Here is a 24,885-nt window from a genome sequence, read left to right as displayed (position 1 = left end):
TATGGTTTATTTCTCTGATGAATATGCTGCACGTTGACCTCAGGAAATACAAAAATAAAGTTTCCCATCTGCTTCTCTTCACACGAATAGATTTCAGTGGATCAGAATAATCTCTCTTAGAATACATTGCATATAAAATTTTAGACATAGGCTCTTTATGTAAACCAAGGGATGTGTTACAACAATATTGTTTTTACATGACAACAAATTACAGCACGCTCGTTCAAAAACACACAAACATGCAAACAATGCTCACAAAACTAGGTCACTCAGTTGACAAAAACTTGGCGCGGTGTTTTAACAATGAAGTCACCGAATTAAACAACCTGGAGTCACTGTAGCAGAAATGCCAGCATCGACGTGTGACTTCATTACATCAATACAGAAAACTAAGTTTCACTTTTTCAAACACAATGCTTTGACAAAGTTGCACTTTGAGTAATAACTGAACTTTTCTAACAGTGCAGACACTGAGATGAAGGGCCACTCTTGATTTAAAGAAATGATTAGCTAATAAGATGTCTAAACGTCATGAGACGTCTTGAACCAATCCATACGTTTCTCTAGTATTACTGTCCATTTGCATAATGGAGCCATGCAGAAGAATATCTTATAATCTAGTTCCTTTCTAAAAGTACTCGTGAATGTGAAAGTGCAGCCAGAGATGTGGCTTTGTTCTGTAATGGCTGTAATGAATAAGAACCCACAAACTTTTGAACTTGACTGTAACTGAAATGAAGTCAAGCAAAGGAGCAAACATTTTCATTGAAACTGAGGCCTCATCTCAAAATCTCACATTATTTGCGACAGCTGGAGATCATTTCAGTCCAGGTAGAAGAAGTTCATGCTAGCTTCGACTCAAATGTCCGATGCATCTTAGTGAAACTGGCGTCCAGTTCGCTACATACACATAAAAAGTATTGACTTGACTCCCTAAATTCTCAGTTGTAAAAGGAATTTGCAGGGGGGGGTGTACTCTTAGGTCCTGTGTCCGCTAATGCCGTTTGTTGCGCTGGCAGCGCCTATTTTCGACACAAAACGAATGCAGTTCAGCGCTCGGCGCAAAAACGCCCTCGGTGTCAGCTGTCTTTCGCTGCACTCACAGCGCTCTCAGTTAAAAAAAAGTTCACCTTTTGGAACACCGCCGCGCTCGTCAATGTCACTTCTCCCTCACAGACCAATCAATATCAAGAAGGGGCGGGACTTCCGATATCAGATTTGTCAACAACAATGGCGGAGGAGAAGCTAATCCTTTCGTTTACAGTTTCCAGCTGTAGAGCTGCTGCTAACTCCAGGACCTGATTCCTTTCTATTGTTTTTCTTTGTAAAATTTCCTTGAATAAAAGCAAATGTTAAGCAAACAGAGCGAATTAAAACAGAACGTCACTACCAAGGGAAGCGGAAAGTGGCGTCAGGCAACTTTCATAATCAAACAACAGTAAATGCCGTGAGAAGCGCTCTGAAATTGAGGTCGTGGGCACTGCCAGCGCAAAAAACACCGTAAGTGGGCTCAAGCTTATGCTGCAAGTTTATGGTGTTTTATGCAGTTTTTGGCATCGTTTTTTTCGGTGGTGGAATGTTAATGAATTAAAAGTATTAGTCATTGGCCTTTAGTCATGAAGTCACTTAAGCAAACAGGTATGCATAGTTTTATCAAATGTTTATACTGGATATAAATTAAATTTGACATCCATTGTAGTCCTGGCAGCACAGCTGTACACGTAACACTTTGTTTTAGCTGAAAATATAATTTCCACAAAATGATAAAATTTAATTTCTTGTGAATGCTGGTTTAGCTTTAGAGGTCCATCTCTTCGGTCCTGTGCTGTATTTTATGATTGCGAAAACCAGGTTTTGCAACATATTCACCCCACCCATGGGTCGAACCTACTGTACAAACATGGCAAATATTTGAATCGTCCCCTTAAAACATACAAAGACACAAAAAACATTTTAATTTATATGGGAGGATGGACGCAGGAAGAAAAGGGACTTCATCTAAGTGCCTTAGATGCCCTTCATCAGCCAAGAAATGTCTGTCGTTCATTGCTGGATTCGTGTCAAACTTAACAAGTCATATGTTCTTCTATTCAAAGAAAACGTATCTTCAGTTTTGAACCACTTATTGTGTCAATAAGTATTGTCTTTGATTAGTTCAAGTAATAGTCAAACTGAGAGGGCTCTTAGCTTTGCCAGCAACGTGGGAGCTGACCTTGCACTCTGACCTCCCTGTGGAGCTAAGGACATTCCACTTGATTTGGTCGGAGGGGTCAAAAGTGAAAGTAAATGCTGGCTAACTTAAGGTCACAAGTCAGGTGGGAATACGAGAGCCTCAGCAGCACATTCTGCATCGTCCTCTTCATCTTCCTCTGGAATATTCTCAGGCTCCCATGTAAAAACATCTGAATTATTGTCTGTGAATGAACCAGAACTGCTCCTAACCATCTCCCAGGGACACAAAGCATCACGCCGGCCCAGGGCTAAGTTTTCTTTAGATCCATCTATCTGCTCGTCGCTGGCATCTGCCGGAGTATCTTCTATACTGAACATCCCCTGGTTCTCTGTGACCAGTTCTTTGTCACTATTGGCATTATCAGCTTTGGTCTCGGTTGAGGTTTGTGGATCCTTGGAATCCCAGGGACATACTTCTGCTCCAGAGCTGTCTTGCTTTTTGACAAGTCCTGGTTCTTCAGTCTCCCATGGACAAACATCTGCCTGTGCGCTATCTTGCTTTTTGAGAACTTTCGGGTCGCCTGTCTCCCATGGACAAACATCTGCGCGAGCACTATCTTGCTTTTTGAGGACTTTTGTGTCATCTGTCTCCCATGGACAAACGTCTTCTCGAGCACTATCTTGCTTTTTGAGAACATTTGGGTCATCTGTTTCCCATGGACAAACATCTGCCCGAGCACTATCTTGCTTTTTGAGAACTTTTGGATCGCCTGTGTCCCACGGGCAAACGTCTGCCCGAGAGCTGTCTTGCTTTTTTAAAACTTTTGGTTCTACAGTGTCCCATGGGCAAACATCTTCTTTTATGCTATCTTGCTTTTTTGCAACTTTGGTGTCTTCTGTCTCCCAAGGACAGGCATCGGCCCGAGAGCTGTCATGCTTTTTTAGAACTTTTGGCGCTTCTGTTTCCCATGGACAAACATCTTCCTGGGAATTTTTTTGTCTTTGTACTTTGTCTGATGATTGTAATACTTCACTTTTGACTGCCCCTGTTTCCTCTGTATCCCATGGACAAACATTTGCACGAATTGTGTCTTGCCTTACATGACTATCTGATGTTTTGGGGGTCTGTGGTATTCCTGATTCTGGTTTGCCACTATCCCATGGACAAACATCTTCCAGTCTTTCCTGTTCTTGTGCCAGCATCTTTGTAGCGGCATTTTTTTCAGGGGCCTCAGTTTCCCAAGGACAAATGTTTACTCTAGGGCTGTCTTTCCCTTCAGTCTGTAAAGACGCAGCTTTCACAGGCAAGACCGTTTTTTGTGAGTCTTCTAGTTTGTCTTGGCGTCCAGTTTCCCAGGGACAAATATCTACCTTGATGGTCATTGGTGAAGTTGAGTCTGTATTTGTTGGTTCTGTGCTTCCTTCTTCCCACGGACAAATATTTTCCATGATTTTTGGGGGATCAGGGAAATCCCATGGACAACTCTCTGTTGTCTTGGTCGCTTGTCTACCCAAATGCAGGGCAGGTGATTTTGCCTGGTATTTTTGCTCATTACTTAAAATCTCTTCTGATGCCCCAGGATAGATGGCAGGATTAATAACTTCTTGTCGTAGAGGCACCGCCAATGATCCCTTGGTCACCAAAGGATTTAGGTTTTCATATACAACCTCAGGCTTGTCCTGAACTTCCCAAGGACAAACATTGGCATATTCATTATCTTGCCTTATTGATGGTTGAGAAGTATCTGCCACCTCCCAGGGACATATGTTTGATGCATCTTTCAAAGACTGTTGTCTCTGTGAATCTATGGACACGTTAGTATGATAAATCACAGGAACATCCTGCATTTCCCAAGGACACACATCACCACGACCACTTCCTTGTCTTCTCACAATCCCATGTTCTTGAGATTCCAAAGGACATACATTAGATGGTTCAGATACCTGCGATTCCCAAGGGCAGACATCTGCTTTGATGCTTTGCTGCTTCTTTTGTCCCTCTCCTTCCTGGAAAGTGCCAGCTGCCTCCCATGGACACACATCTGCATGGGAAACATTACGAACTGGTGTAATTCGATTACTCCCTCTTCTGTGAGTCGAGGGAGTTCTGCAGCTGCTGGTAGTTTCCCAAGAACTTATGCTGCTACGTTTGCTGTTTTGCCTTGATAAAAAGACATTTTCATAAGTGCCATCTTTTTGCATGTCATCAACATCCCAAGGGTAGACCGCAGATTTTACGATCACAAGCCTTCTTGGGCTTCTGTCAGAAGAATCACCAGAGGATAGTCTAATGGCATTTTGCTTCACAAGGCATGGTTTTCCATCTGCTGTTGTCATACTTCTTTTCTGCAGTAGCTTCTTTTCCATGCTCGGACGTCTACTAGATGTTCCTGATCTTGGTGTTGTGGAAGCGCTTTCCTGGCTTTTTTGTGAAACAGAATCCTCTTTATTTAACCCTCCATCCTTACTGGACTTGCTTCCTGCATCCATGGATCCCATAATAGATTTGACAGAGAGCCACTTACTCGTGGTGGTGCGGAAGGAGAATACACGCTGATCTTTTGTGACTTTTGGTCTTGGAGAGGCAGGTGCGCTTGCAGACACAGACACTTGTTTTTTAGTGGAATCAGTTTCATCTTGTACTCCTGTATCCTCTGAAGGAGTGTTGTCAACAGGTGGTGCATGGTCCCAAGGACAGATAAGAGCCTCTGGAGATGCTGGCCCTTTTTCCTCACTACCCTGAGAGTTTGCATACGTCACATGCTTCTGGTTCTTGTCCCCTGTTTGTTCTGGTTCCACCTCCCAAGGACAGACCTCCGCCTTGTCAAATGACTCTGACTGGAGAGCACTCCTAGTCTGGTCACTAATCGAAATGCTCTGCCTGGACCTTGTCAGAACTGTGCTGGCTCTGTTAACTTTGGGAATGTTCTCCATTGAATGGGTGGTAGTGGAGGTTAGACTCCAGGACTTATGGAGCCTGGTGTGATCAGGATGGAGGAGATTGGTATCAATGGTCAGATTCTGGGCACTGGCTGACTTACAAACTCCCGGTGGAATATCCAAGGAGTCTGTCACGGAGCGTCTGGAACATCTCTTTACAGAATTGGCCTCTAGCATGGAGTCTCGCAGAGAAGGGTTTCTTTCCCTGACAGAGTGATGATCACTTTGGGACTTACGCAAGGACGGTGATGGTGATTTCATTGAACTTCTGTAACTGATACTAGCAGTATCCGGGGCCCTCCTGAAAGAGTCAGACTGATTTACCCTTCTACTGTGGAATGATCCATCTCTCTCCTCGCGGCTACACTGCCGGCTCATGGTTTCTGGGATCTCAGCAATACGTCTAATAATGGATCTCCCCAATGCACATCGAGAACTTCGCTTCTTTGACAGATGAGGGTTGTTTGCTGTCATCTTCTTGGTCTTGTGGACTTCTAACTGGGCATATAACTTCTTCAGTTCATCCTGGTGCATATGAAGAAGGGGGGGAATTGATAAAGGGATGGAGGAAAGGGTTGAGGAAAATGAAAAACACATTTTCATTTAAGAACGGTTTAGGATGAGAAAAGGGTAAAGGGTGGAGAAAAGATATATATAAAGTACAACATATGTTCACGCTACTGTTGATTGTATTTCTTGTTAATTTATAATTCAAATTATAATGCATTTAAGATCTATTTAATTCAGTCTTCATGTTGTCATTAAAAGAATTAAGGGACATTTATTTTTCTTATTTAAATGTGACCTTTGGAATTTCGTCCACCTTTTGTAAATTATGTCCCAAGGCAAAGTGATAACATCGTTCAGAGGGGACAAGAGAGTTTACCCGAAAGTCCTCCGGGTCCACGCTGGGCTCACTCCAAGCAGAGTGGAAGCTGCTGTTGAGGTACGAGCCGGAGCGCCGCAGGTCTACTTCATCCTCATACACCTCAGCTGCAATCTCCTCTTTCCCAGGCTTGGACACATACAGAAACTGTGGACAACACACAGGAATAACCCGTAAGTGAAATGCAAAGTCTTTGATGCGTTGGGTGGTTGGTTCAAAACTTAAGTCCAATCTGAAATGTTTCTAAAAATATTGGCTGGTCTTTCATGAAATCATCCAAAGATACCATTGTCCTTACAGAGTTGATACAGACTTTTATGTTCCACAAGAACTTCAACCAAGTCCAGTTGCCTTTTGGATGAATCTTTAAATAAATGTTAGCATGGCACACAAACATGTTTAACATGATATGAAGCTAGCCATATGTATTGTAACTAAACTTTTCCCACTAGAATGTAGCATAACATGCTGGTAATATTTAGCTAGCTAGGTCTGCAGAGCCTTGGAGCAGGCGATGCTAACACAACTGACAATGTAGTGCTAAGTCAGAGATGATCCCTTCCAGTACATAAAACACAACATTTTCTCTGGTGCAGGCCTTTTGATTGAAACATTTGATCTTAAAGATGATGAAAAAAATTACTTTTCATTCTTTATCTCCTCAACAATAGTTTTTTTCTTACATTAGGTTAAATAAACCAACTACATTCTAACATGATAAACGTTAGCATGCTACACAAACCTGCCAAACATTAGCTTGTTATCACGCTAGCCATATGCATTGCAACAGGCCTAAATACTATGAACTTTAGCATAATATGGCTTGTTTAATGCTGACTAAAGCTCAGAGGCAAAAGTAAAGTTATTTGTTGATTCTTTATCCACTAAGCAAATAGTTTTAAACTGTCAAGAACAGGAAAAGCCCTTTAACACATCAAGAATACTCCTCAATCTCCATATTTATGACATTTTTTTATACGTTTACTCTGCTTTGATGCTGAGTACCTTGGGAATGAAGAGCAGGGCGAGTGTCACAGTGATGGTCACATGGGTGTGCGTGAAGGAGAGCAGCAACATCCAATCAGGATGGAGAGAGGGAAACGTAAACCTGGAAGAGAGACAGAAAACACAACTTATACTTTGCGGTGTATGAACACACTGCTGAGGCCTGTTGGGGTTATTTGTCCTGCGTTTGGTAGGTTCAGAGACATGGTTACTGTGTACCTGAACAGGTGAAACATGGTGGAGAGAAGCAGCTCGTTGTGGATGGCGATGCCCATGTAGCGAGGCTCGTGGAAGGCTGAGGGGACGGGCCGGACGGCGGTCCACAGGGAGCTGCCCCAGCACAGGAACAGGAGCTCAGCTGGTGAGAGGAAATGACGGTCAGGGATAAATTATACAAATTATACACATCTTCAAATGGTTTTGGTTTTGTAAATTTAGTAAAGAATTAGGATAACAACAATTATGACACAACTGACCATCATTTCAAGCTAAAATCTGAGCAAAAAAAGCATTTTTTTGTAATGAAACTATGCTAACTTTACATGTTTACATTTACGTTTCACTGTAGCTAAAGGATCTGTGCTGTTCTCTCTTTTCAAGTGTCTTCTTAATGTCTCCTTTAAGTGTCCAGTCTCATCTTCAACGCTGCCTCCACTCACCCACAGCCATCATGTAGTCCCAGCGGTCCAGGTAGCACAGGTTGAACCCCTGGCCGTCCGACGTGCTGGTTGTGACGAACACGGGGATGTTCCTGTCGCGGTTCTGGAGGACGCCCACCGTCCACGCACACAGGAACCAGCTGACCGTCATCAGCATCACTCCCAGAATCCTCAGCAGGTGGAGGCTGGACATGTAGGGCACTCTCTGGGCCGTGCGTGAGAGGAACACCTTCAGAACCCTGCACAGAGGCAACAACCAATCAGTGTTGACTGTATATATACAAACAAGATGAACTGTTTATATATATATTTAGAATTAAATTCTGTTACAGCCGACACAAGGTCAGTTCACGCTGCAGAAACAGACTTAAAGAAATGTGTGTTGTCGAGGATAGAGAGACTGAGCATGTCTCCCGACTTGAGGTTTAACCAGCAAAACGGCTTCCTAAAGATCCAATCCTGGTTTATTTTCTTCATGAAGATCACATTTATCTTTGTGTTCAGGTGTAACATGAAGTTACTTTAAAATACAAGAAAACAAAAAGCCAGCGTACCTGTACATTTTCAGAGTGACCGTGCCGTAGACGATGGAGAAGCCGAGCATTCGGACCCAGCGGAGCAGAATACACCGGAACGTACTCGGCTTGAAGTACATGATGAAGACCTGCAGAGACACAGAGAGACACACTGACTGTGAGTAAACTATCCTAACTTATTATATGTAATTCATCTGCTACTTATATTTCAACCACTAGCTTTACTGTAGTTCAACCAGAGCTGCATTTTCTGCTACTATTAGTATGCTAGTGCTAATACTAGTGTAGGGTACAACTGCTACTAAAAGCAATAGACAGTAACATTAGTAGTACAATAGGTGGTGGAAATTATACATACTGAAGTACTTAAGTACAATTATGAGATACTTGTATTTTACTATAGTGTTTCTAATTTATGCTTCTTTAAATTTCCACTTATTTTTAGTTACATAAGAAATCAAGATATTTGCAGAAAACAAACAGACTTTTTAAAATGTTTTATTATAAATTAAACTATCCAACACTTTATATAATGACAGTGGAAACTATTAGTCTATAAATCAATTCTCAAATGTCTCAAAGTTGAGGATTTGCTGCTTTTCCTTTGAATTATTTGAATAATGTGAATTTATTTGTAATAATTTGGACGTTTGGACGTTTGGTTTGACTGAACGAGCATCGTGAAGGTTCCATTTAGAGCTCTGGGTCATTGTGACGATATTTCTTACTATTTTTACAACGATTACAAACCAAGCAATCAAATAATCAGCGGAGAAAATAATCAGGTGATAAATCCAAAATGAAAATTATAATATTCTTCTTCTTCTTCGTTGGTCTTTAGAGGCAGTTGGCATCCAAAGTAATGCACTACCACCTGAAAATACGACTAAATTCTCCTGTTTACTTGTTCAGTGCCCCTTAGAGAGGTACATTTTGACCTGATGGTGGCGCTACATGTTATAACAACTGATCCTAGGGGAACATAAATGGGTGTACCAAAGTCATTTGCTAATCAACTTCTGTTATTCATTCATTTGAATGTAAGTTAAGCTTACTAACTCACCTCAAAGGCCTGGGAGGCTTCAGATGGTTTGACAGCACCAGACCAGTTTTTGGCTCCGCCCACTTATTGTCACTTTGGATCACCCAATCAAATTACATGTCCTTCTATAACACAGACCCTGCTCTACCCTAGATTGCAGCACGCTTCTGCTGATTGTATCTGCCTCCTCTACATGAGAAAATCAGTGGCTAACTTATTTACCCAAGAGTCCTAGCAGACTTCAAAGTGTCAAACAACACAAGTCTTTTTTACTTTTGGCTCCGCCCACTTATAGTCACTTTGGATCGACCAATCAGATTACTTCTCCGAGACCCCAATCTGCAGATGATTGCAGGCTGTCCTGCTGATCAAAGCTGCCTCCTCTACATGAGAGCATCAGTGAGACGAACGTGTTTACCCAAGAGTCCTAGGAAACCTTTTATGGTCAAACGGCACCCTTTTCCCTTTGGCTCCACCCACTTATATTGTCACTTTGGATCGACCAATCAGATTACTTCTCTGTATATAACCGAGACCCCACTCTGCCCTTGCTTACAGGCCATTTCTACTGATTAAATCTGCCTCCTCTGGACGTTCACTGATCCTATAGATTCTCACTCCGAGTCGTTTATCCGTTATGAGCGCTTTGAACACAATGATGTAAATTTGCGTTCACATTTTAGGCTTTAGCTGATGCTCTTATCCAGAGTGACGGAGACCGACTGTCACAGTGGAGTGAGCTTTAATTCCTGGATTACAGTCATCCGCTCCGCTGTAACACACTGAGCAGAGACAAAGGTACAGCCTGTCTGAAAGTGCTCACAATATAAATCACGTTCAGTTCAAAGGTCATGCCTTATAAACAGACGATGTGTGCCTGTTAGTGCTGATGATGTGTTATAAAGGGTGTGTGAAATACAGGAAGACTAAGTCACATGGAGCTAAAAGTGGTAGTAGTAGTGGCAGCAGTCGCAGCTGTATTTCTAGTACTCGTCAGCGATTCGAGGAAGTATTTTGATACGATTTTTTAAAGTAGAAGTACAAATACAACATCGTAGAAAACTCTGAAACACGTAAAAAGCCCTGTGTTAAAATGTTTCTGCTGTAATTGATCGAATGTTGCCCAGAACAGGCCTTTTTATCAGTATGTGGTTTTCACCTTGCGCTCCTGCAGGTGATCCATTTATAGATCAAACAGACACTCCACCACAGTGACCCCTTACTGAGATGACAGAGTGACCTTCGACCTTTCATGAGGGACTTTCAGAACTACAGTCAGGTGTGTGGGCTGCAATGTGTCTTTGAATTTCTACCAAACAAATCTCAAACAGCATCATGCCAGAAAGCCAAAAAGTTCCTGCACTTCTGTCGCATCTTACATCTCTGCACAGCCAGCTGTCCCCGGAGCGGGCGCTGCCATCCTGTGAGAGTGACGTCATTTGTATCCAAACACACCTTTACCTCGTGTCCTCACCGTGTCGGAGCCCTCAGGTGGGCTCAGTCTGCAGCAGAACAGCTTCTTGTGTCGGTCTGAAGCAGATATTCACGCTGATGGAAAGTTCAATGACTGTAGTGTTAGTGTGAGTTACGTCTCCTCTCGCCGTTCCTCCTCTACTCTGCTATTCGGGAACAGAACGCTGCAGGAGCCCCATTTGTCCACAGAGCTGTCAATCATGAGGCCACACCCCCTTTTTATAGCATCAAATAACTAATTAAAAATAAACGTGTCAGAAAAATGAACACTTGGACATAAATCAGCATGATAAGAACTAACTATAATGACAGAAACCATGTTTGAGAAAAATGTATTTGACGTGCAGTTTGATTTTATAGTTTGACTCATGTCCCATCTGTTAACATGGAGGAGGCGGGCTTTATGAGCTATACTGCAGCCAGTCAGCAGGGGGCGATAGAGAGGGTTTGGCTTCACTTTCAGGGAGCTGTCATGTCGGCCATCTTTTTATACAGTCTGTGATTACAACAAATATTATAACCTCCATGAAAAAACTATTTATAGCAGAAATGTTGTTTTTCTCTGAATTTAATGTGTTTGCTTGCTTAGCCCTTTACATGAACCCAGCCTATTAAAAAATCCTAATTCCAGAGGGTGAAAAATATCTGTATAATATAAATTTAATGTCATTTTTAATAACATAAATGTAATGATGATCTGTGCGACCTTTCAGAATCATTCTACTGGTGTGTGCAGTTTCCACACACATTACATGTTAAACTGAATCAATGATCAGTAACCTGCAATAAAGTTCACACACACACACACACACACACACACACACACACACACACACACACACACACAGAATCCCTTGGAGTCAGCAGGAACGGCTCCCATCGACCGACACTTTCAGACAGACGGATAAAAAGTCACGGCTGAATTACGCTAACGGCTCTTTAATTGGTAAAATGAATCTAAAGATTGATTGATAATCGTTATGAAACTGCTGACCCCGCCCCCGCCTCATTTCCACTTACGCACACACCACACGCCCTCAAACCAATTCACCCTCCCACAAATGGTCCATTATGATATAATCCTTGGCGCTGTGCTGGGCAGTGATCTGTAAAGAGTTTAATCTGTGACTCGGTCAGACACTCACCGGGAAGTAGAGGAGCAGGGAACCGAACAGGATCGTCTCCAGCAGCAGGAGGCCGGACGCCCGGATCCTCTGAGGGAGGAGAGAGTTTAAAAAACAGGAAGAAAGGAGATGTGGTGCAGATTGAGAGCTTTAAGGACCTAACTGGTGTATTATGACCTATTTACTAAATTCTGTTTTCCTCCACATCCCCTTTTTTTTTTTTAACTAGAAACAGACGTCACATCGTCTCTTCAAAGCCACCAAACCCCATTGAAAAAAACAGTAATTTTACATCGCAGAACACAGCAGTTACTTGTCTACCTCTGCCTCGATCTGTTAGTTAGTTAGTGTTATTGTGTGACTGTGGTGTTTTGAATGGTTAGTTCCAGCCCAACACAATGTTTTCAAAACACACAATAATGCAAACAGACAGCAAAGCATCCTCTGGAGCACGTGTTCTGTTTTTAGACTGCTGTGGTGCATCCAAGGCCAGGTTAGCGTCTGGTGCTCTGGTTTTTAATGTTTTCTTATTGAGGGTTCTTTTGTTACATAGAAACCCGGTCCACTAGTACGACGACGCATTAGGGCCACATTAAATGAAAAAAGAGAAGTCGTAATTTTACGAAAATAAAGTCATAATAGAAGAAAGTCGTAGTATTACGAGAATAAAGTTGTTTTTTTATAAGAATAAAGTCGTAATTTTAGACTGTTGTTAGCCTAAATATTATAAATATAAGAAGAGCAGCCCGCCTGCACTAAAAGGAGGAACGTGTGAAGTATAACATCACAGTGAACATGTTGTGAAGTTATGCTTGTAAAAGATGCACAGGAGGCTTCACACAACGTGAGCCGGAGCTGTATTTATTGAACACACCTGGTAGCCTGGAAGCATAGCATACATGTACCACACGAGAACATGCGAGATCTCCTGCCTAGTAATACACGAGCACACTAAACAGCTGTATATCAATACGTAAGTATAGGTTTCACAAATATGAAACCTTAGGGAACATCAGCACCACTTTGTCAGAACTATCAGGACTCTGAAAGTGATTTTATTTGAACATAACTTGTGATCTTTGTCATTTTAGCGCAGGCGACTGGCTGCTCTTCTGATATTACCCTTCAAAAAAAGATACAGACTAACCATGGCCTAAAATTACGACATTATTCTCTTAATGTTATAACTTATTCTCGTAAAATTACAACTTCATTCTCGCATTTTTAGAGATTTTTTTTCCTCATTGTGGCCCTAACACTCCACGTACACGAGAGGTCTTAAAGTGGATTTCCGTTCTTTTTAATCCAGGCCCTATTTTTTAAATATTTAGGTTTAAATTACTGAAAGTTAAAAGTCTGGGATTACATCGCTCTCTGAAAAGCCACAAGACTCCATTAACAAAAACAGTAATTTTGCCTAGCAGAACACAGGATCTACCCCTGCCTTGAGCAGTTAACTTGTTTGTGTTATTGTATGTTAAAAAAATATTGTGTTACATCTGAACTAACCTTTAAACATAGCATTTTCACACAATAACCCACAAACTAACAAATTTTTGCAACGGAAAACCAGCAGCTCTACTGTTAAAGGTTAAAATACTGGGATCTTATCTTATCTTATCTTATTTCTGTGTAGACAGCTGTGCCAAAACCTTTAATACTTATTGGTCATTTGGACCCCATGAAATGTGGAAAAAATACTTAAAGTCCACCTTAACTGGTCCAACATTTTAGACCCATTTCCAAACCTAAATAGGAACAACACAACTTCCAACGTTGTCAGATTGCTGTACTGATCACTCTGACGACGGTCTCAGGGCCACAGATGTTTGATGCTAAGTCTTATTTCAAGTGTTTTATTTAAAATACGGAGCTGGCTAGAACAGTGTTAGGGGCTGATTTGACTTTGAATAGGGAAAGAAAACCAGTGTGTCATTTTTTGGGGTCTGATGATGTTGACTTCGTCTCTTGTCGAATTCACTTAGTTTTCTTGCATCCTTTTTGTTGCAAGAAACAAATCAAATTTCCCTTCTTGTGAAATCTGAGATGATTTTGGTTTGAAGAACTGATCTCATCTCTCTGCTAGATAAACACAAATTCCTGACATAATGCATCATGGCTCGACGCCTGGAACAGCTCTCCTGATCATCCCATCCCATCTGTACGGTGGCCCCGTTGAGCCAAAAGCCCTGACTCACCCGGTTTCTTCGATGCCTGTAGGCCACCAGCATGCTGACGAAGATGAGGAGCATGAAGACCCCCTGGACGGCCAGCACGGCCGTCCTCAGGAGCCAGGCCTCCTGCACCCAGCAGGGGGCGCCGTCCTGGCAGCTCCTGCAGCCCGGCCAGCACGGCAGACAGATGGGCAGGTTTGGGTAACACACACTGCTGTCCTCGCTCCCGTTCACAGGGCCGCCATCTGCATCGACACCCACGCAAACCCATGTGAGGACCTCATGTACATGTGACTTTAAAGCTCCAAAACCTCAACCAGAACGTGAGGTATTTGTAGAAAGGAAACTTGTGTGTCTTAAACCTACGTTATTTCTAATGTCCAGAAGGGCTGCATTGAGGATTATGACTCTATAGAAGTCTATGAGAAAATGAGCTTACTTCTTACTTGATTTATGACCTCTGAAACCACATTTCTAATCAGTTAATGCTCTAAATTGCAAGATTTAAATATTCTTTGAGTAACAGACCAAACAAAGGGCATGGTTTAGGGTGTGGCCACTTTGTGATTCACAAGTTATTATTGTTAAAAAAATGCTTCTCCAGCATTCAGCTGTACTCATGCTAGCGCTAGCCTTTGCTCCCCCCTTGCTTCTCTACAGCTTTAACCTGTCATCCCCTGTCGTCACTTCTAGTTATAAAAGAACAAAATGGCGACTTCCAAAATGTAAGGTTTTTGTCACTGCAGAAAGTAAGTTCTGTATTTCACTGATTGGCTGTATTTGAATTTAAATGGAAAGTAAACAGTGTGAAGACCAAATGTTGTAGCATGAACCTCAGATAAGTTTAACCTGCTGTGTGCAGAGGTTAAAAGGTCAGTTATTGACTCACCAAAGTCTTGAATTAGAATCTCAGGGTTGTAGTAGCCTTCTTTGCAGCGGCAGCAGTACTGACCCAGTCGAAAACCTCCACCTGGAACAGGTACACACTGCAAAAACAGACAATAATATTATTATCCTTCCATCCTATCCATTTGTGTTCTTGGCTACATTGTGTGCTCTTTTACAGGTTTTAATTGGTCGTTATACGCTTTGACGTCTTTCCAGCATGACTAATTTCACTCTTGTGCCCCATGTGGAAATAGCTAACATGAAACAAGAGTCGTATGAAACTAAAAATACCAATAATTAACCTTCATTTACCCAGGATCATTACATACTGACATAAATGTTCCCTTAGACAAAACAAGAAGGATTTGATTTGTCCTTTAATACAGGGATCAAACAAAATAATGCCAATCAATTAATACAACTTTTGTATGATTAATTTAAAGACTTCATTGATGCCATATTGACCTTTACTTTCCTAATAAGTCATAACATTTTACTTTTATTTTATTATTTTATATAATCTTATGATAATGTGGTAATACCTTAAACCTGCACTCTTTCTTATGTCCAGCAGGGGGCGACTCCACTGGTTCCTAATGAGTTTATGGTCTCAATCTCTAGTTTAAAGACTTCTTCAACACAGCATGATGTTCATTTAATCACTGATGTTCCCGTTGAGAGTCAAATAACTAAAAGCAGAGTTTGCTTTCGGGTATGACCACCTTTGGACTGAGAAAGTGCCACCTGGTGACCTGAAAAGTGTCGTATTCAGTGTTTGTGTTCTCCTCTGAGTAGGAGTGTCATTTAGCATCCCCAATTAATATCACAGTTACTCTGAATTCTGGATGCACCTTGCTAACCAAGCTAGCACTAGCATTAGCTAGCTCTAGGGTCCAGTTTACGTCTAAAAACTGCAACCCGTTAACCATATTTTCTGGCAAATCTTTCACTATGCTAATGCTAACTCTTAGCAACAAGGCCGCTCTCCTTTGCGCTGGAGCTATTTGATTTATTTGACTGCGTTGTTGCAGATTAGACAGAAATGTGCCTCCACGTAAGAAACATAGCTCCCCTCGGGTACATTTGTGTCCCAGATTTTAGGAAAGTGCACTTAAATCTTCCCCTCTTGTAGCACTAGCATTAGCTGATGACTTAGCGTTTGCTTACACCTCACTTCTGTCCAACTTTTTTTCTCCAAACAACAAGATGGCGAATGCCAAAATGCAAAACAAAAGGCTTCAAAACAGTTTAGTCCACAAACCAAGGTGGGCATGTCTTCTTAAATACAGTCTTTGGTGTAAACATCAGTATTTTATTTTAATACGTACTCCAGGAAGAGCAACTGTAGCTTAGCCAACGACTAGGAGAGATCCCACTAAACAATAAAAACAATGTTGAACTGTAAAAACATGAAGCAGCTCTTCTGCTGGTTCAGTTCCTGAATGAATAAAGGTTAAAAGAAGCGGTCACATCACTCTCTCTCAATTTAGCCCATCAGGACACACACACACACACACACACATACACACACACACACACACACACACACACACACACACACACACTTACTTTAACGTCTGTGTGTTAATCTAAGTTAAAAGCTAAATGGACACATAAAGCCTCGACTGAGAGTATTATCCTTTTCTAGAGAAATCCTGCTCCACAGTGTGCACACAAACACACACACACACACACACACACACACACACACACGCACAGCCTCACATAGGTATATACAAACCCACCCACCACTCCCTCATCAGGAGCTCTAATGCTACAAGCCGAACATTAATGTGATATGGATTACACAGGGCGACCACTTAATCCTCCTCATGGTCACATCTCAGTTCAGCCCATCGTGAAGTCGTAGTAAAACATCGCCGAAAACACGTGAAAATCTGCTTCACTGCTGCAGCTTTTCAGAATAAAAGCTGCTCCATGTTTATTTACTAAATTAAAGGCAATGTCACCACAACAAACTCCTTTAAAGCTAAATAAACACAGGAAATCTTCTTAATCGTCACATTTCACTTCTTCCTGATCGATCAGCAACTGAATAGACAATTTATTGTGAAAATCTGGACAGATGTAGGATCATATTTCAGGGTAAAACAACATATTAATAACTCATAACAAACAGACAACACACTAACGTTAGCTTTCAACCACTTCCTAGCTAACTTTACCGTTTGATTCTGTCACACTTTACAAAAGAGCAGAAATTAGTAGCTAAGGAAAATGTTAGCTAGCTAGTGGTAATATTAGCTAAAAATTCAACCACTTCCTAGCTAACATTAGCTAGAATTTTTTGCCTTTATAGTATATCATGTTAGCTAAGAAGGTATTGAATGCTAACATTAGCTGTTATCTAAGGTTACCACATTTCTCCCTTTAGCTTTAGATATGAACCGATGATCCTCCAGATTTTTATTAAACATTGTCTTGTCAGTTCATGTGCGTTTCATAGCCTGCATAAAAAGATGGCCGACATGACAGCTCCCTTAAATTGAAGCCAAACCCTCTCTATCGCCCCCTGCTGACTGGCTGCAGTATAGCTCATAAAGCCCGCCTCCTCCATGTTAACAGATGGGACATGAGTCAAACTATAAAATCAAAATACACGTCAAATACATTTTTCTCCAACATGGTTTCTGTCATTATAGTTAGTTCTTATCATGCTGATTTATGTCCAAGTGTTCATTTTTCTGACAAGTTTAATTTTAATTAGTTATTTGAAGCTATAAAAAGGGGTTGTTAGCTTCATTATTGTGCAACAAGAGGAGGAGACGTCGTCCATCTTTACATACAGTCATTGGTTCGTAATAACAGCTTGTAAATAAGCATACAGCAGTACAACATTAGAAACGAATCTGAGCTTCCCGCCCTAAGTGTGACATCAGAAGACAATGGCTGCCATGTGTTTATGCGTCAATAGTGTCTTGGCCAAAAATAGGAGTTTGTTGCTGAGTCGAAAATGGAGCATCTAAAGTCACTGGAGCTTCTGAGTAGACGATTGTTGGACTTTTTCCACTGATAAACTTCACTCCAAAAGATGACGCAAGACATGAGCTGGGACGAGAGCCAAAATAAGATGTGCTAAGAAAGGACAGAAAGAAGTGACCCGTTACACGCTCTGCTCAGTCAAAAGGTTTGAATCCTCTAAGCCAGGTAGGGCAGGACGGGACAAAGGCTGCCATGTGGATTTGGATTTTTTTTTTAGGACTGTTCTCTTGTGTTTCAGACCTCTGTGAGTGAAGCTGCGTGAAGGGGAAGTATGTCAGCAGGCCTGGATTATCGCCATAATCCATCAGATCATCCTGCAGCCCGCCACCCAAAGCAACCATCTTTAAATAGAAGGCGGAGATGAGAGGTAGGGGATCGGGTGTGGATAGAAAGGCCGGCAGGGAAAAGGGAGAGTGGTGCTGAGAGAGAGGGATGGAGGAGGAGCAGACGGAGGAGGCATGTTTGTGTGATGTAACTAAAAGTCCCCACATTTAAAAAAGTGCTTACATGAAGTGGAAACAGTCTGAGTTGTGATGCACCTACATCATGTGAGATCTGCAGATTAAACCGTCCTTCTTCAATTTGGAAATAACAGTTGGCAAAACAATCTCACCACGAGGTCCATTTAGCTCTTCTGCACTTTTAAGGAAACAAAAACAACAAGTCCTTAAAGTGATGACCAGGAAACATTCTGATTGGCTGGAGTCTGAATTACTTCATCATTTTTTAAGTTTGAAAGAAGTATAACAGCGTGCACAGCTGTTTTGCATGCTGGAAAACATATTTTTAGCCATTTTTCTTGCTAGTTAGCTCGTTGGCTAAATCCATCTCCACACGTACACAGGTATTTTTCAAAACGTAGTTTTTTCTCTGCGTTTCGTCCTGTCGTCCACACAAACGCCGCTTTAGGTCACTGAAAACGGATCTTGTGGAAAACTCCGGCCAGGGTGAAGACTTTTAGAAACTCCGTTTCCACGGAGACGTGTAGACGGGGTAAACGGGGTAAACGGCGTTACCTTCTTTGTGAGACGTCACAAATGAGGCGACATCCTTGCAAAATGACGGACCTGACAAAGATGGTGATGTTAAACAGGACTGTTCACATGTTTACATATACATGTGCAGTTACTCGTCCACTATATTGAGGAACAGAGGCGTCGGGATGCACTACTTATGGCAATAGATTTTTTCAGACTTTTGATTGGCTGCAATTTTCTTTGTTTTCTTTGCATGACCTTTTTTTATCGCCGCCTGTTGGTGTGGCTCTCATGACAGCGTGTCTGTTGTTTTCACGTTTTTGTTTCGACTGGGATTTTTATTAATTAGAAAGACACCAGACACCCAAAAGCCAGACATGTAGTGATTTTTACCTCTTTTAATACTAGTGCCAAGGCGACGGCCATGTTGGTTTTTAAGATGTATATCTTGCAGGACGAATCATTTCACACAAACCTAAACGGTACACTGCTGTTTTTGCGCTTGAGAGTGTAAACAGGGACCTGTTTTGTGCATAAACAAACGTGTGTGTAATTCATGTCACATTTTAAATCAAACCACAACAAAAATTTGGTTTCTAGCCTTTAACTGCCATACTATATTTTCAAAATAAAAGCACATTTGTCCAAGGCAGAAGGGAAGAACTTATCCTCCTTCTGCAGTAGACAATGAATAAAAGCCATCGCTCCTGAAGTATTTTAGTTAAGTTTATAACTGCCATTTTGTGTTAAAGAGGGGGTATTATGCTGTTTCACATTTTAACACATATAATGTTACAATGTTGGATGTCCAGACTAAACGTGAAGTTTCAGATCTGAAGGTCAAAGTATGTTGGAGTAATCCCCAGGCCTCTCAGCTCAGCCTGCAGGCTGCTGTGAACGCCAGCTTTCACACAGTTTTTTCTACACTCTGCACTCTGTGACGTCACAGCAGGCTTTGGAGAGCTGGCCAATCAGAAGAAAGTGGGCTTGTACAGGCGGGGTTTCTTAAAGGGACAGCGCAGGCAGAGGCTGTATGAGGGCCTGCACGGAGCACCAGTGTGACTAAAGTTTTTTTTAACTATAAATGATGCTAAGCTACTCCACAGGTGCATGAAATACGAAGCTTGAGATGAGCATAACACTCCCCCTTTAACCTGAAGGAACTGAAACGCAGCGCTCCAACCAGGCTGGGCAGAAGGTTCGACTCACCAGGGCTCAGGTAAGTCCTGCATCACTTCTTAAGCATCGACTGACATTAACAGAAAGGGGCAGTTTTTATAAATCTTCTTTGGCATAACAACAAATAACAAGTACGACTTGTGCAGCGACACTAAAAGCTCTGATTGGTTGATTGTCTTGAATTGCTAAACCAATCAGAGATGTTGGCGGTGATTCACAAGTCACACATCAGGCTTAAGGAGGAAACGTTTAACTGATATCCGGTTTTCCTTTTCTTTCACCAAACTGCTGCTTTCAGTTTGAGCAGGATCAGATCAAACACACCTCCATCACAGGCAGCACGAGGATTATGACAGTTTGATCTGAATGATTGACAGATGAGTCTGAAGGGGGCGTCCTGGTGGCTCATTAATCTCAGGCACAGTTTGTGCTGTATTGTCTGGGGACAACCAATGCCCGGCTTTATCTCGTCAAACCTCCCCGCCTTTCTTTAGACCTTCACTTCTCTCATCTTTGAATTATGTAGTAAATACTTTCAACTTAAGATGCAACATCTTTGACATCCGATAAATAAAGACACAACTCCAGGACTCAACGCCACCAAGTTACTTCCTTCCTGCTTTTCAAACCATCAGTTCTATCCCCGTCAACTCGCTGTGCTGCTCCACAGGTAAGGTATATCCTGCATAATTGTTAGATGGTGTGTTTGTAGGAGAGAGTGCCTTTCCAGGGGCAGTTAAAAGGTTAGATGCAGGGCTTTGAACATAGACGTGTATCGGAAGTGGAAGTAACAAAAGTTTAGTCGCTGATTAATTTGTGGACTACTGTTTTGATTCTGGTCATCGCAATCTTGATTTTTGTGTGAGCCAGAAGCAACCATATATTTGGACGAGAGGGTGGATGTACATTGCTACGCCAGGGTCCTAAATGAGAGGTAGCCACGTCCTGGATCAAACCGTTCCATTGTCTTCTATAGCCACGTTTACGCTGCCAGTTCAAGGTGGGATTATTACGCCTCTGTTACATTCCGTCTTCTTTGTAGAAGGAAGGCAGAATGGTGGGGCGAAGTTGTTCCGCCTCTGAGCTGGCATCGGAGGTAGCAATGATTGTATATATAGATGGACGACGCGTCTCCATCTGCTCCCATTTTATGAAAGTGATGCCAAAACAGCCCCTGTGATAGGCGCTGCCCTCTTGCGATGGTGACGTCATTTGGAGCCAGAGCCTCCAACAGCTTCTCTGTGTTGGTCTGAGGTTAACGTTCACAGGTATGGAAACTTCAATGACTGTAGTGATTGTTTTGGTTACGTTTCCTCTCGCCGTTCGTCCTGCACTCTGCTAATCCTGAACAGATCGGCTGCAGGAGCCATATTGGTCAACAGAGCTGTCAATCATCATTTTTACAGCACCAAATAACTAATTAAAAGTAAACTTGTCAGAAAAATGAACACTTGGACATAAATCAGCATGATAAGAACTAACTATAATGACAGAAATCATGTTTGAGAAAAATGTATTTGACGTGTATTTAGATTTTATAGTTTGACTCATGTCCCATCTGTTAACATGGAGGAGGCGGGCTTTAAGAGCTTTACTGCAGCCAGTCAGCAGGGGGCGATAGAGAGGGTTTGGCCATGTCGTCCATCTTTTAAACAGTCGCTGGGAGGTAGTAACAGAGGCCAAACGGCGTCTGTGTAAACAGCAGAACCGGCAGGGCGGAACAGCGCCGTGTGTATTTGTGTATTTGTCTGTTTACATCTCGCACACGTTTTGCTTCTGCAACGCCGGAACGCTGTAAACACACTGGGGCGGCTTCATGCCGACGTTGCTTGGTCAAATGTAAAATGGCAAACGCTGCATGATTATGTAGCTTTGTTACGGCGCTGACGCGGAACCGCCGTGTAAAAAAGGTCTGTGTGACTCTCAATGGGAGCATCAGTGACTAAATGAACATCACATGTGTTGAAGAAGACTTGAAACTAGAGACTGAGACCATAAACTCATTAGGAACATGTTTACTGAGGGAGATGAAGTACTTTTGTCATAGACTTGCAGTGGAGTCGCCCCCTGCTGGCCGTTAGAAAGAATGCAGGTTTAAGGCACTTCTGAACAGGATTCATTGTTAAACCAAGAGGCGACGTCGACCTGTAAGTCTTTGAATGTGTTTGAATTCCTCCGACGGCTGTCAGAATCCTTTTTGAGCTCCTATTGCAACTTCAAACCATAAAGACGTAAATCAGGTGTTTCTAACTTATGTTACCAAGAAGTAACTTTGGATGCTAAACAGACTAAAGTCAAATCACAAAGAAGGAAACTTTTATTTTGAAGTTCAGCTCAAAGAAACCCGCTCCTCCAATCATCTTGTTTACCTCCATGGTGGTGCGGTTGCACTGGTGAGTGTCTGCAAACCAGCCGTCTCCTGTTGCACACTGGTCCAAGTCGATGTCTTGAATATTGACATCCACACGGATCACACCCCTGACAGACACACACACACACACACACACACACACACACACACACACAGGACAGGGGTTAAAAAGATGTTTGCATGTCACAGTAAAGAAACAAGATCCCTTCATTCATCCCTTTCTTTCTCTTTCTGTTTCATATTTCGCTGCACAAACTTCCTTCCAGTAGAATCCTTTTAACCTGTCAGATTTTTTACACCTCTTGTCGATTCAAATACATTTTGTATTCCAAATGTTTTTCAAACTTTCCTCCAGGGCGCTGCAGAGAAGGTCACAAAGGCCCAACACAGAACTACAAAGGCGGGTGAACTACAAACACGGCTGCAGTCGGCTTCAAAGCTTTCATCCTTCTCAGCCACTTTGGGCAACAAAAAAAAAACAGTTTTTCAGACTCTCAACAAAGAATTTCTGATTTTCATAAACCTGCTTATTATTACGTTTTTCTCACATTAAAGGGAAGAGAATCAACTTTTGCTGCAAAGAGGAAAATGTTTCTATAACACGGAGCAACAAAACAAAAGTAAAGAGCTTTTTTATTGTGCAATCAAGAGCTTAAAGCCATCATGACGAGTTTGATCCAGGCAACTTATGCTTCAGATAATGGACACGTATTGAGCAACATTTTGTCCCTTTAACAAAGACTCTTACATTGAGCAACAGGACGTTTCCTCTCCTCCACCCTGTACCTGCAAACTCCTCTGCATGTTTTAAAGAGCGATGCTGCTCGAAAACCAAAATTAATCACATTAAACTCCAAAATGATGAATTGTTCATCTCGAAGTTTCTTTGCTCCACGTCAACCTCTCTGACCTCTCTGACCTCTCTGACCTCTCAGGTGTACTTAAATCTAAAGTAAACAAAAGTGTTTAAGTAGACGAGTTTTGCAGTTAGACGCATGCTTGCAAAATGTTGAATAAAAAGCACCAAATTTAAGGCCTTACTTTTGAATGATGGAAGGTAAATAAGTATGAAGTAGGGTTCAGTTGGCTTTGCTCGGAAACAGCCGGTGGAAATGTCCTTCAGAGGGTTTAGTTTTACTCTCAGGACATTCAGAGGCTAAACTTTAAACGTTTCTTTTTCCACCAGTGTCTGTACGTCTACTTGAGAAAGACAAGTTCGGACTCTGACTGTAGGTCTGCACCCAAAGCAAACGTTAAGTCTGCAGGAAATCCACTTTGAAACTTTGTAGACGGATTAAATTGTGTGTTTGGACGCACGTGCAGACTTCCTGCGAAGGTGCCAGAAACTGGTGGACATTATAATATTTATGATTTCTCGTCAGTGAGTGAGGGTTTGCATCACCTATGTGTGTTTTCTATGTGTGTCCTAACCTGAACTCTGGCGTGAGGTCAGGCTTGAGGCCGTAGAAGGACGTGGACAGGGTGAGCATCCAGCCGGGCACGAAGCGTCCGTCCTTACAGTCGAGGAAGGGGGCGCTGTCCCAGCGCACCCCGCTGCGATTGGTCACGTAACTGTCGCCCTGCCTCCACTTGGGTGTGTCCAGGGTGCTGAGGTCGTTGAGGAGCACCCGCTTGGACAGCCCGAACATCGGCTGGTTGGACTCTGGGAATTTAAAGCTTCGGAACCAGCTGTCGTCGGGGGCCGGGGCGGGCGGGTGCAGGCTCTCCCAGGCCTTGGATAAGTCCTGGAGGATGATGGTTTGCACCTTGGCCGCAGGGTTTCGGGAGGCACGCAGCACCAGCTGGGGCACGGCCGCCATCGGGTCAGCATCGAAGGTGAGCAGGGCTCGCTGGATGAGCAGGTCGGCCTCCAGGAGGGCGCGGACCAGAGCGTGGTACCACTCCATGTCCTCCTGCACCGTGCTCTCCCGCAGGTCACTCGCCTGGAAGATCATGTTCAGGAAGTTTGCAGTGTTGGCCAGCGCGTCCAGAGCCGGCCGGAGGGGGGCGCTGAAGCTGCCGGGCAGGGACCCCGTCTGCCCCGGCGGGCTGTACGGCCGTGAGCAGTGGCCCCCTGACAGAGTGAGGGGGTCTCCTGTGTACATGAAGGTCTCTGCTGGGGACCAGTCATCCTCCAGCTCTGTGGGGGCCTCTGAAGGCATTACTGAAGACCCAGAAGGCAGGAGGGGTCTGAGGGAGCTGGGGGGGCTGGGGGGGAGGTCTGAGGGTCCTGTGCTGTTTGTCAGAGAGTCAGTGCTGTTGTCTGCCTCCAGCGTGACTCCTGATGTAAAGTCTGGAGTCACCTGTGCTCTGAGGAGGGAGCAGAGCAGAAGGAGAAAAAGAAGCCTGACAGGACCCATCCTTAAATCACTCTGAAGAAGAAGAAGAGGAGGAGGGGAGGGGGTCACACACACCCACACACCGTCTCTTTTAGGCGCTTGACCCCTTTCCTTTGT

The 24,885-nt window shown here is 42.8% G+C and overlaps 1 protein-coding gene across 1 annotated transcript; it reads right to left on the bottom strand.

Annotated features, from left to right (window-relative positions):
• Window positions 1-133: 133 nt before the first annotated feature.
• On the bottom strand, window positions 134-24,789 carry gpr179 (G protein-coupled receptor 179). Its single transcript, XM_069666601.1, has 11 exons — window positions 23,861-24,789; window positions 22,428-22,536; window positions 14,901-14,997; window positions 14,036-14,256; window positions 11,859-11,927; window positions 8,217-8,326; window positions 7,663-7,901; window positions 7,223-7,361; window positions 7,004-7,106; window positions 5,999-6,145; window positions 134-5,637 (listed from the first exon to the last, which is right to left on the bottom strand). Exons 1-11 carry the CDS (start codon window positions 24,787-24,789, stop codon window positions 2,305-2,307), a joined length of 5,496 nt encoding a protein of 1,831 aa, XP_069522702.1. The 3' UTR covers window positions 134-2,304.
• Window positions 24,790-24,885: the final 96 nt, after the last annotated feature.

The sequence above is a fragment of the Semicossyphus pulcher genome, unplaced genomic scaffold (assembly GCF_022749685.1).
Source record: "Semicossyphus pulcher isolate SPU_LCO1_2020_fin unplaced genomic scaffold, fSemPul1.0.p SCAF_17, whole genome shotgun sequence".
NCBI classification, from domain to species: Eukaryota; Metazoa; Chordata; class Actinopteri; order Labriformes; family Labridae; genus Semicossyphus; species Semicossyphus pulcher.
The sequence above is the reverse complement of the archived record's forward strand: the minus strand, read 5'-3'. Positions and strand labels throughout refer to the sequence as shown.

Bases quoted from the DNA above. Each gene is read 5' to 3' on its own strand.
- gpr179 (XM_069666601.1), bottom strand. From the start codon at position 24,789: ATGGGTCCTGTCAGGCTTCTTTTTCTCCTTCTGCTCTGCTCCCTCCTC. The intron at 11,928-14,035 runs GTGAGTCAGGGC...CTCCTCCCTCAG, and splicing joins ACAGGCATCGAAGAAACCGG to AGGATCCGGGCGTCCGGCCT. The intron at 5,638-5,998 runs GTAAACTCTCTT...CATATGCACCAG, and splicing joins TGGACCCGGAGGACTTTCGG to GATGAACTGAAGAAGTTATA.